Source organism: Heterodontus francisci, chromosome 9, assembly GCF_036365525.1.
Source record: "Heterodontus francisci isolate sHetFra1 chromosome 9, sHetFra1.hap1, whole genome shotgun sequence".
Classification (NCBI taxonomy): Eukaryota; Metazoa; Chordata; class Chondrichthyes; order Heterodontiformes; family Heterodontidae; genus Heterodontus; species Heterodontus francisci.
Window position 1 is genome coordinate 58,029,543 of NC_090379.1, and position 12,207 is coordinate 58,041,749.

The 12,207-nt window shown below is 43.9% G+C and overlaps 1 protein-coding gene across 2 annotated transcripts in view; it reads right to left on the minus strand.

Annotated features, from left to right (window-relative positions):
• wdhd1 (WD repeat and HMG-box DNA binding protein 1) overlaps nucleotides 1-12,207 on the minus strand; it is a 112,045-nt gene that overhangs the window by 36,817 nt on the left and 63,021 nt on the right. For both annotated transcript variants that reach the window (XM_068039175.1, XM_068039176.1), the window contains 5 exons: nucleotides 10,443-10,557; nucleotides 9,145-9,276; nucleotides 5,309-5,517; nucleotides 1,275-1,426; nucleotides 4-60 (listed from right to left, as the gene is read on the minus strand). In XM_068039175.1, coding sequence (XP_067895276.1) covers nucleotides 4-60; nucleotides 1,275-1,426; nucleotides 5,309-5,517; nucleotides 9,145-9,276; nucleotides 10,443-10,557 — 665 coding nt within the window. The remainder of the gene's footprint in view (nucleotides 1-3; nucleotides 61-1,274; nucleotides 1,427-5,308; nucleotides 5,518-9,144; nucleotides 9,277-10,442; nucleotides 10,558-12,207) is intronic.

Sequence of the window (12,207 nt, forward strand, 5' to 3'; positions counted from 1 at the left end):
TACCTGATTTTGGAGTAATTTTTTCTGTAGAACCAGGATCTTTACTGAATGGATTTAACCCTGCAGAACAGAAGGACAGTGAGTTAGTTGCATTCAATAAATACTCAACGCTAAGGGCTGAATTTTAATAGTGTGCCGACATCGCACTGGCGTGCTTTGAAGCTGGCGGCCTTCAGGCACGTATGCGCCGCCGCTAAGCACCTGCGCTATTTCGCGCAGGGACTCATTTAAATGGAGGGGGCAGAGCGACCGACCCCGATGACTTAGGGGGGCAGCCACTCTGTCCCCGGCAATGGCGTCCAACGTGCAGGCGCCATTTTTAAAGGGCTCCAAGCCCTTAGCAAAAACTTTAATTTTTAAAGTAACAATACTGCAGAATTTATTTTTAAAAATAAATAAAAGCTGGAGGTCGTTTCCCAACACCCCCCCCCCCCCCCCAAATGTTTTTGTATTGGCCTATATGACAAACATTAACTTTATTCTCACCCCGAACTTCCTTCCCCCCCACCACCCCCAACCTTGTCACATTTGCCCTTCAACCTCTTCCCACCATCCCCACAGCCAATCAGAAATGTTTTCCTCGCTATATCCCCCCCCCCCACCCACCCTGATAATTTCACTCCTCCCCACCAGTGTCTCGCCTTGGAACTCTGAATGGAGTTCTGAAGGTGCGCGAGTTGTGGCTGGCAGCCGTAATATCGGCATAGGACAGCAGCCGGGACAAGGTAAGTTGATTTGCATGTTTTAAATAATGTGAACATTTAAATGAAGGCCCCGCTGGCTGCACCGAGGCCTTGCCGCTGCCGGTAAAATGCCGCAGGGCCTTCTCGGCGTCGGGGGTCGTGGTGGGCCTCTCCCGCAAGTATTTTACAGGCCCCCCCCCACCTGCCCCCCAGCCATGAACCCTGATGTCGAGGGGCTGGTAAAATTCAGTCCTAAATTGCCAGCATAAATAAACTGAGAGATTATTTTTGAAAATTGCAAGAAACATTTTCATTTATTTATTTTCTTTAAAATTCTGAACCCAAATACTAAATGGATCAGGTTATGCTTATGCATGAAGGAAGAAAAAGTGATGGAGTGGATGACATGCAGATAGCTGCATGTGAGGAGCCATTTATTTTAAAGTCCTCATGGGAATAACTTCACGAGGGCAACCAGCAGAAATTTTAAAAACTTAGGCTTACAATTGGTTTAGATGTATAGTTAGGCTGAACATACAAGTAATCTAAAATAAATAAAATTCCAAAAGCTGAATATTTAGCTGGTCTCACTTCTTTTTGCATTAATTGTTTCCTCAGGATCCAATTCTTCTTCGGCATCATTCTGAACACTTTCCTCACTTCCTTCTTCTTCCTTTTCAACACAGCTTTGAGCTGGAGGTTGCACATGTGGCGAATTCCATTTGGTCACTGATCTACTGTAGCTGCATGAGGAAAACAGTTTCAATAACTATTAAAATTTAGACCATTAAACTTTACATCTTGAAATGCTTAAACAAGACTACTTCTGTATGTATAACAATTCAATGCAAATGCTGAAAAAATATATGTGGTAGCTGGATTCTGTGGCTACTTGCAGCTGCTCCATTTATTTATTATTCATTCATGGGATGTAGGCGTCACAGGCTAAGCCAGCATTTATTGCCCATCCCTAATTGCCCTTGAGAAGGTGGTGGTGAGCTGCCTTCTTGAACCGCTGCAGTCCATTTGGGGTAGGTACACCCACAGTGCTGTCAGGAAGGGAGTTCCAGAATTTTGACCCAGGGACAGTGAAGGAACGGCGATATAGTTCCAAGTCAGGATGGTGTGCGACTTGGATGGGAACTTGCAGGTGGTGATGTTCCCATGCTGCTCTTGTCCTTCGAAGTGGTAGAGGTCGCGGGTTTGGAAGGTGCTGTCTAATGAGCCTTGGTGCGCTGCTGCAGTGCATCTTGTAGATGGTACACACTGCTGCCACTGTGTGTCGGTAGTGGAGGGAGTGAATGTTTGTGGATGGTGTGCCAATCAAGCGGGCTGCTTTGTCCTGGATGGTGTCGAGCTTCTTGAGTGCTGTTGGAGCTACACTCATCCAGGCAAGTGGAAAGTATTCCACCACACTCCTGACTTGTGCCTTGTAGACTGTGGACAGGCTTTGGGGAGTCAGGAGGTGAGTTACTCGCCGCAGAATTCCCAGCCTCTGACCTGCTCTTGTAGCCACGGTATTTATATGGCTACTCCAGTTCAGTTTCTGGTCAATGGTAGCCCCTAGGATGTTGATAGTGGGGGATTCAGCGAAGGTAATGCCATTGAATGTCATGGGGAGATGGTTAGATTCTCTCGTTTGAGATGGTCATTGCCTGGCACTTAAGTGGCAAGTAACATTTGCGCCACCCATCAGCCCAAGCCTGGATATTGTCCACGTCTTTCTGCATTTCTACACGGACTGCTTCAGTATTTGAGGAGTCGTGAATGGTGCTGAACATTGTGCAATCATCAGCGAACATCCCCACTTCTGACCTTATGATTGAAGGAAGGTCATTGATGAAGCAGCTGAAGGTGATTGGGCCTAGGATACTACCCTGAGGAACTCCTGCAGTGATGTCCTGGAGCTCAGATGATTGACCTCCAACAACCACAGCCATCTTCCTTTGCGCTAGGTATGACTCTAACCAGCAGAAAGTTTTCCCCCTGATCCCCATTGACTCCAGTTTTGCTAGGGCTCCTTGATGCCATACTCGGTCAAATGCTGCCTTGATGTCAAGGGCAGTCACTCTCACCTCACCCCTGGAGTTCAGCTCTTTTATCCATGTTTGAACCAGGGCTGTAATGAGGTCAGGTGCTGAGTGGCCCTGTCAGAACCCAAACTGGGTATCACTGAGCAGGTTATTGCTAAGCAAGTGCTGCTTGATGGCACTGTTGATGACACCTTCCATCACTTTGCTGATGATTGAGAGTAGACTGATGGGACGGTAATTGGCTGGGTTTGGACTTGTCCTGCTTTTCGTGTACAGGACAGACCTGGGCAATTTTCCACATTGCAGGGTAAATACCAGTGTTGTAGCTAAACTGGAACAGCTTGGCTATGGGTGCGGCTAGTTTTGGAGCACAGGTCTTCAGTACTATTGCCGGAATATTGTCAGGACCCATAGCCTTTGCAGTATCCAGTTCCTTCAGTCGTTTCTTGATATCACGCGGAGTGAATCGAATTGACTGAAGACTGGCATTTGTGATGCTCGGGACTTCAGGAGGGGGCCGATATGGATCATCAACTTGGCACTTCTGGCTGAAGATTGTTGCAAATGCTTCTGCCTTATCTTTCGCACTGATGTGCTGGGCTCCCCCATCATTGAGGATGGGATATTTATGGAGCCACCTCCTCCAGTTAGTTGTTTAATTGTCCACCACCATTCATGGCTGGACGTGGCAGGACTGCAGAGCTTAGATCTGATCCGTTGGTTATGGGATTGCTTAGCTCTGTCTATTGCATGCTGCTTATGCAATTTGGCACGCAAGTAGTCCTGGGTTGTAGCTTCACCAGGTTGACACCTCATTTTGAGGTATGCCTGGTGCTGCTCCTGGACCCTCCTGCACTCTTCATTGAACCCGGGTTGGTCTCCCAGCTTGGTGGTAATGATAGAGTGGGGGATATGCCAGGCCATGAGGTTACAGATTGTGGTTGAGTATAATTCTGCTGCTGCTGATGGCCCACAGCGCCTCATGGATGCCCAGTTTTGCATTGCTAGATCTGTTCGAAATCTATCCCATTTAGCACGGTGATAGTGCCACACAACACGATGCATGGTATCCTCAATGTGAAAGCGGAACTTCGTCTCCACAAGGACTGTGCGGTGGTCACTCCTACCAATAGTCATGGACAGATGCATCTGCAGCAGGCAGATTGGTGAGGACAAGGTCAAGTATGTTTTCCCTCGTGTTGGTTCCCCCACCACCTGCCGCAGACCCAGTCTAGCAGCTATATCCTTTGGTACTCGGCCAGCTCGGTCAGTAGTGGTGCTACCGAGCCACTCTTGGTGATGGAAATTGAAATCTCCCACCCAGAGTACATTTTGTGCCCTCGCCACCCTCAGTGCTTCCTCCAAGTGGTGTTCAACATGGAGGAGTACTGACTCATCAGCTGAGGGAGAGCGGCAGCGGAGGTTACCTTGCCCATGTTTGATCTGATGCCATGAGACTTCATGGGGACCGGAGTCGATATTGAGGACTCCCAGGGCAACTCCCTCCCTACTGTAGACCACTGTCTCGCCACCTCTGCTGGGTCTGTCCTGCCGGTGGGACAGGACATACCCAGGGATAGTGATTGCAGTGTCTGGGACATTGTCTGTAAGGTATGATTCCGTGAGTATGACTATGTCAGGCTGTTGCGAGTCTAGTCTGTGGGACAGCTCTCCCAACTTTGGCACAAGCCCCCACATGTTAGTAAGGACGACTTTGCAGGGTCGAAAGGGCTGGGTTTGCCATTGTCATTTCCGGTGCCTCGGTCAATGCTGGGTGGTCCGTCCAGTTTCATTCCTTTTGATTGACTTCGTAGCGGTTAGGTACAACTGACTGGCTTGCTAGGCCATTTCAGAGGGCATGCAAGAGTTAACCACATTGCTGTGGGTCTGGAGTCACATGTAGCTGGAGTTTGCATCCTGGAGTTTTCCATTTGAATTCAGCTCATGCTTCACCGGTCATTGGATAATGAAGTTAAATTTCGAAATAAAACACAAATTTGAGACTTTAATCTCTCTAAAGACTAGAATAAAAAATCTCACACAGAAAGGAACATAGTGAAAATCTCAGAAAGGAAAGAAAAAAATGTAGTCCCATTTCTATTGTTTCACACTTGTGCAGACAAGTGGTGAAATATAATAATACTAAGACAGGGTTTTGAATGATAAAAAAGATACAATATGGAAACCAGCAAGAAATATGAAACTCAGAGCAGCAGCGCACAGCACCTGACAACCAATTTTGGCGAAATGTTTCAAAACTCAAAAGGCTTATTGATGGCACGATCAAGCTGGAATACCACTGAGGTGTTCACACTTGAGTAAAACCACAACTGTGAAGTTTGCAGTTTGAAGTTATTCAATCGCAACCACATTCCATCCTGAAGCACACCATTAGTAATCCCTTGTTTTGCAAATCTTGTACATTTTTGTTTTAGTGTCATGCCAAACTTAGCTTTGCAAATAATTTATATGATCTTATGCAAAACATAGCTTTAACAGATAGAACTGGTGAAAACCAGTCAATACATTTTCCTACAGCTCATGATTTTGTGGGAATACACTGTAACTACAAATTAACAGAAGTCGCAATACCCAGCCTTTTGCTCAGCTCTAAAGTCATCCTCTTCATCTTGTATGGTCACCAACGCTGTAGCTTTCTCCTGAGCTAGGTCACTAAGATGCTGGGCAAGAGTTAGACGCTTTGAACGTGAAGCATACTTGATAGCCAGATTTAAGACATTCTGAGTCATAAACTCCGCGAGCTCTTCACAACGGAATTCACGCTCGACCTTGCAAGACAGCTAAACAATAAACAGAGTGTTAGTTTTTATTTTCCTCTCCCTCAAAGAAAATGCGCTGATACTGCTCATTTTATAAATCATTTAAGAAATAATTTTAAAGTATGAAAACGTAAATTATAACATATTAATGAAAATAAGTATAAGGACTCTGGGGCCAAAAGCAAAATACGCCGGATGCAGAAAATCTGAAATAACAGCAGAATATCTAGAAATACTCAGCAGGTCTTGCAGCATCTTTGGAGAGAAACAAAAGTTAACTTTTCAGGTTGATGATCTTTGGCAAAGTATTTTATGAGTATTTCCTGCATTCCAGTGAGAAAGAGATATAGAGGAGCAAATCTGCAGGAAAAAATCACAGCGATGTGGTGATATTGAGGGACTTTACCCAAATATCGATTGGGATAATTTTAGAGTAATGGGTAAGGTGCAGGAGGAATTTCTAAGATGTGTCCAGGAGAACTTCCTTGATCAGTATGTTCTCAGCCCAACTAGAAAAGAGGCATGCTGGATCTGGTGCTGGGAAAAGAAATGGGTCAAGTGAACCAAGTGTCTGTGGGGAGCAGTTGGGTAAGAGTGATCATTTTATCATAAGGTTTAGACTAGTAATGCAGAAAAGCAAGGAACAAAATAAGGTAGAATGTCTAGATTGGAAAAGTGATCTAGCCAGGGTAAAATGGAACCAAAGACAGGCAGAAAGAGCTGTATCAGAACAATGGGTTATCTTTAAGGAAGAGATGCTTCGGGTATAGGCAAGCAACATTCCAACAAGGGCAAATGGTAGGGAAACCAGGAACAGGGATCCTTGGTTGGCGCAGGAGATAGAGATGATGATGATACAAAAAAAAGACAAGGTATGATGCATGTCAGGTGAACTCATCAGGTGAGAACCAGGCCATATACAATAGGTTGAAAGGCGAGTTGAAGAGGAAAGTAAGACTGGCAAAGAGGGAATATGAAAATAGAATGACAGTCAACATTAAAGGGAACCCAAAGATCTTCTACCAGCATTTAAATAGTAAGCTAGTAATAAGAGGAGCAGTGGAGCCTATTCGGGACAAAGTCGGTATTATATGCTTAGAGGTGCAGGACAAGGCTAAAATACTTAATAAGTACTTTGTATCGGTGTTTACTAAGGAAGAGGAATCTGACAAAATATCGGTAGAAACGAAGAGAGTAGAGGCAGTGGATAGGGTAAAAGTTTGAGAGGGAGGAGGTACTGGAAAGGCTGGCTATGCTTCGGGTAGATAAGTCACCTGGTCCGGAATACTTACATCCCAGGTTGCTGAAGGAAGTGGGGTTGGAGATAGCAGAAGGGCTTGCCATAATCTTCCAATTTTCCCTGGATATGGGAGGAGGTGCCAAAGGATTGCTGAGTGGCAAATGTGACACCCTTATTCTAGAACTGGTGGAAGGACAATCCTAGCAACAATATGCCAATTAGTTTATCAGTGGTGGGTAAAGTTTTAGAAACTATAATCAGGGAAAATACGGACACTCAGAGAGGTTCAAGTTAATTAAGGATAACCAGCATGTTTTTGTAAAAGGCAGATCATGCTTGACAAATCTAATTGCATTTTTTGATGAAGTAACAGAGAAAGTTGATGAAGGGAATGTGGTGGATGTTATTTATATGGATTTTAAGAAAACATTTGATCAGCTACCATATAAAAGGCTGGTTAAGAAAACTGAGGCTCTTGGAATAGAAGGGCCAGTGTCCAATGGGATAAAAAATTGGTTTATGGGCAGAAAACAGCGAGTTGTAGTAGATGGTGGCTTTTCAGACTGCAGGATAGTTGACATTGGTGTTGCTGAAGGGTCAGTGCTGCGACCACAGCTTTTTTTGATATATATAAATGACTTCGATCTTGGAATACAGATTAAAATCTCAAAATTTGCTGAAAGCACCAAACTTGATGCAGCAAACAGGGAGGATGATATGAATTGCCTACAACAGGACATAAACAGGCTAGCAGAATGGGCAGTTGGAATTTAATACGGGTAAATGTGAGGTGATGCATTTTGGCAGAAGGAATAGGGAGGTAATATATACATAATGCCACAGCTCTAAAGAGTGCACAGGAACAGAGGGACCTGGAGGTGCACGTGCATCGATCTTTGAAGGTGGCAGGACATAGAGAGAGTGGTCAGTAAAGCATATGGGATCGTGCGATTCATAAATAGAAGCACTGAGTACAAAAGCAGGGAAGTTATGCTGAACCTTTATAGAGCTCTGGTTCGGCCCCAACTAGAGTATTGTGTCCAGTTCTGGGCACCACACTTCAGGAAAGATGTCAGGGTCCTTGAGAGGGTACAGAGGAGATTTACCAGAATGGTTCCAGGGATGGAGAATTTTAGTTACAAGGTTATGTTGGAAAAGTTGGGTTTGTACTCGTTAGAACAAAGGAGATTGAGACAGAGATGTTAGACAAGGAAAAGCCATTCCCATTAACAAATGGTACAAGGACTAAGGGCCACAGATTGAAAGTTTTGGGCAAAAGATGCAGGGGGAATATGAGGAAGCACTTTTTTTACTCAGTGGATAGTAATGATCTGGAACTTACTGCCTACAAGGGTGGTGGAAGCGAATACGATCAATGGCTTCAAGAGGAAGTTGGACGGCCACCTGAGAGAAACAGACTTGCAGGGCTATGGGGATCGATCCGGGGAGTTGGACTGACAGCATAGCTCCGTGGAGAGCCAGCTTGGACTCGATTGGCCGAATGGTCTCCTTCTGTGCCGTAAATGACTCTGTAGGCTGGATTTTGTTACCAGTCCACTTTTGGGTTTCGTGGCGGGGGGAGGCACGCCAGTGGCTGAAAACAGAATCCGACCAGCATTATCGGGCCCGATCCTTCCGGCGGCAGGGAAGTTCCGTGGCGGCCCCTCCACTGCTCTGCAACGGGATCCTGGTTTAAATATTTAAAATACATGTTTGCATTAATTAAAATCTAATCTGCAGTGATCTTACCTTGAGTTCTCAATCTTCAGTGCAACGTGCAGCACTCACACCCTTTCACTTTCCCATCCAGGGAAAGCTGGGGCTACCAAGATAGGGAAGGAGCCAACTCTGCACTGTATGTACAGAGAAGGGGTCAACTCTGTACTTTGTGTATAGGTAAGGGGGTGGGGGGAGGGGAGGAAAGGAGTCCACTCTGCACTTTGTTGAACTGTCTGCAGGACTGGCAGCTTTTTAAAAATGGCGCCAGCACCTGCTTCCACATCAGTGTTGCCATGAACGACGTTGCCAATGCTACCCCAACCATGTGATTTTTGGGTGGCGGGGGAACGGGCACCATAAATATGTAAAATGGCCCCATGCTGTATAATTGCATCGGCGTGGGTCCCTTGGGGGACAGCCGTCATGTTACGTGGCGGGAATACAAAATCCAGTCCTGTGACTCTGGCATTTTCTGCTTTTATTTATACCAACCTACCCAGTTAGATGTCCCGGCAGCAAAGCTTGTTAGGGCCATCAATGTACATTTAAAATGGGATTGCACCCACCATTCATCACACAAACTCCCTTTCTTTGGTGGATGTTGACAGAGTTTCCTCTTCACAGACAGAAAAGGGAGGACGTGTATATCTGCAGAAACAGCTGTCGACGATTATATAGAATTTACTCACAGCAAACATCTTCATTAGCAGTTCCTGCTGTTCCTTTAGTGCTTGGTGTTTTGCAGTTTCATCAAATTCATAGCTATTTGCTGCCAGATAGTCAAAGTGATTATGAAATAGAACAGATCGCCAGTACTGCTCCTGGGAAGATGGGAAAACATTTAAAATCACTCATGATATACTACCAATAAAATTTCAACGCAGGCTTCCCATATGCTAGAAAACATTTCGGATTGAGGTATTTATATCAATATAGTGAAACCCGCACACAGGTTTACATATAATGAAATCCATCCAGAACAACCATCCTTGAGATTAATCACTGCTTAGAGATCCAAGACTCAAATTAATTTCCTGCATATTACCACAGTAGCATTACTTACTGGGAACTACAATATGACACCATCTGGAATCTTCCAAAGATTAGAGATGACAGTGCAAGCACAAAATGGCATTATTTGACTGTGGATAAATCCACTTAAAGATGGTCTTTAAGAAGCTCTGTGGCAATAATTTTCACCCCTCATGTCATAGGTAGCAAACTGGTAGAGCTGATCATCACTAGCTTTCGAACCCACTGACTTTAATTTCCGATGATTTCTTTGTTCTGCTAGTTTACCACCCAAGTGGTAAACTTCCTTCCCCTGGAATCTCACAAAACGTCTATGTGCTTTCAGAACCTTATAGGAAGTTAACTATAACTACGTTTTCAATATTATAGTCTTCACAAGTCTCTTAGTTTGGAAATGTAACAGAGCGTTAAACACATCAACACACCTAAGATCTTCAGGGTTTCATAACGATGGTAATTTTAAAACATTTGGCTAATAAGTGAATTGGAAATTAAGTCAGTTTTAAAAATATTATAACCATAGCTCTGCATGGAATTCCAAGTACAAAGGACCCCCTATCTGTTAAGAAGTTTAAGAATGCATACTCAGAAAAAGTTAGTATTCAGACATATTCACCAATCTTCGTGGACATATTGCTTTTCAAAAATAATTCAGACAACGTAATGATTAGTTGTTCCCTAAATTGATAAATTTGGATAAATCCAAAAACAGATCAGCTACGCACCAATTCATATTCAGAAACAGTGCAACAGGTTCTCTTTAACATGATTTCTCACAGTTGGCATATAAAACAATTTCTCTTTTCGCAAATCCATTTCGAAACCAGGTAATAATGTTCAAAGTTTTGGATCTTGCAAACAAGGTTAAAGTACTATTGCGTAAAAGATAAACTATGACAATGTATTACTTCAGGGTACTGTATCAAAGCAAAAGAACATGCTATTTATCACATACCTCCATTTGTCCCTTTTCTGAACCAGTTTGACAATAAGGGAGCTTCAGTGGTAGGATGGTTACAGTGGGGCGTGGAAGTGTAGGTGGAAATCTAGATCCTTTACATGGAATGCATCTGTTGACATTAAAATGACATTTTAGTTCTTGGAGTGAGAGATATTTTAATCATGTCTGTTGGTCTTACCTCAAAATTACTGTCCTGATAATGAGAACAAGTTTTTTTTTTAAACTGCATTGTCCAACCTCCTCTACTTGAATTAATGAAAATGTTATCATGGAGAAATCCATAGTCCCAACCATGCAGGGCAGCATTTTACACTCCTGCATAAACAGGGCAATGCATGATAGAAACAGAGAAAATAGGACCAGGAGTTGGCCATTCGGCTCTTCGGGCCTGCTCTACCATTCAAACAAGATCATGGCTGAATATCTAATTCAGTACCCTGTTCTAGCTTTTTGCCCATATCCCTTGATCCTTTTGGCATCAAGAAATATATCCATCTCCTTCTTGAATATATTTAATGATTAGGCCTCCACTGCCTTCTGTGGTAGAGAATTCCACAGATTCACCACCCTCCGAGTGAAGAAATTTCTCCTCATCTCGGTTCTCAATGTATCCTGAGACTGTGACCCCTGGTTCTGGATTCCCCAGCCATCGGGAACATCCTCCCTACATCTAGCCTGTCTAAGTCCTGTTAGAATTTTATAGGTTTCTATGAGATCCCCTCTCATTCTTCTAAACTCTAGTGAATATAGGCCTAGTCAACCCAATCTCTCCTACGTCAATCCTGCCATCCCAGGAATCAGCCTAGTAAATCTTCTTTGCACTCCCTCCATGACAAGAACATCCTTCCTCAGATAAGGAGACCAAAACTGCACACAACACTCCAGATATGGTCTCACCAAGGCCCTGTACAACTGCAGTAAGAATCCTTGCTCCTGTACTCAAATCCTCTAGTAATGAAGGCCAACATACCATTTGCCTTCCTAATTGCTTGCTGCACCTGAATGCTTGCTTTCGGCGACTGATGTACAAGGACACCCAGGTCTCATTGCACCTCCCCCTTTCCCAATCTATCACCATTCAGATAATAATCTGCCTTTCTGCTTTTAACAGAACCAAAGTGGATAACCTCACATTTATCCACGTTGTACTGCATCTGCCATGCATTTGCCCACTCACCCAACTTGCCCAAACCACACTGGAGCCTCTTTGCATCCTCCTCACAGCTAACTACCCCCCACCCCACCCCCAGCTTTGTGCCGTCTGCAAACTTGTAAATGTTACATTTAGTTCCCTCACCCAAGTCATGAATATATATTGTGAATAGCTGGGGCCCAAGCACTGATTCCCTGCGGTACCCCACTAGTCAGAGCCTGTCACCCAGAAAAAGACCTGTTTATTCCTCCCCTCTGTTTCCTGTCTGTCAACCAATTCTAATAGCAACCAAGTCATTTGAGAATATTTGCTCAAGTTATACAAAGACTCATTTAGTGTGATGTTTATATGTATTTTTTTTAAATGTGCAAGTATTTTTGAACTGTGAAGCTAATTCATCATGGATTTTTCATGTAGCTGAAAAATTCTGGGAGTACAAGAAACTGGTTAGCAAAATCAGACGAGCCTGAAAGAATTAAAAAAGTGTATCTACATCAAATTAGTTCAGGCAGTATCATAATAGGGCTTGGGACCACAAAATGCATACAATTTGACAAAAAGTATTCACATTCAGACAGTCATAAGATTGGCCAGCATACGCAATGG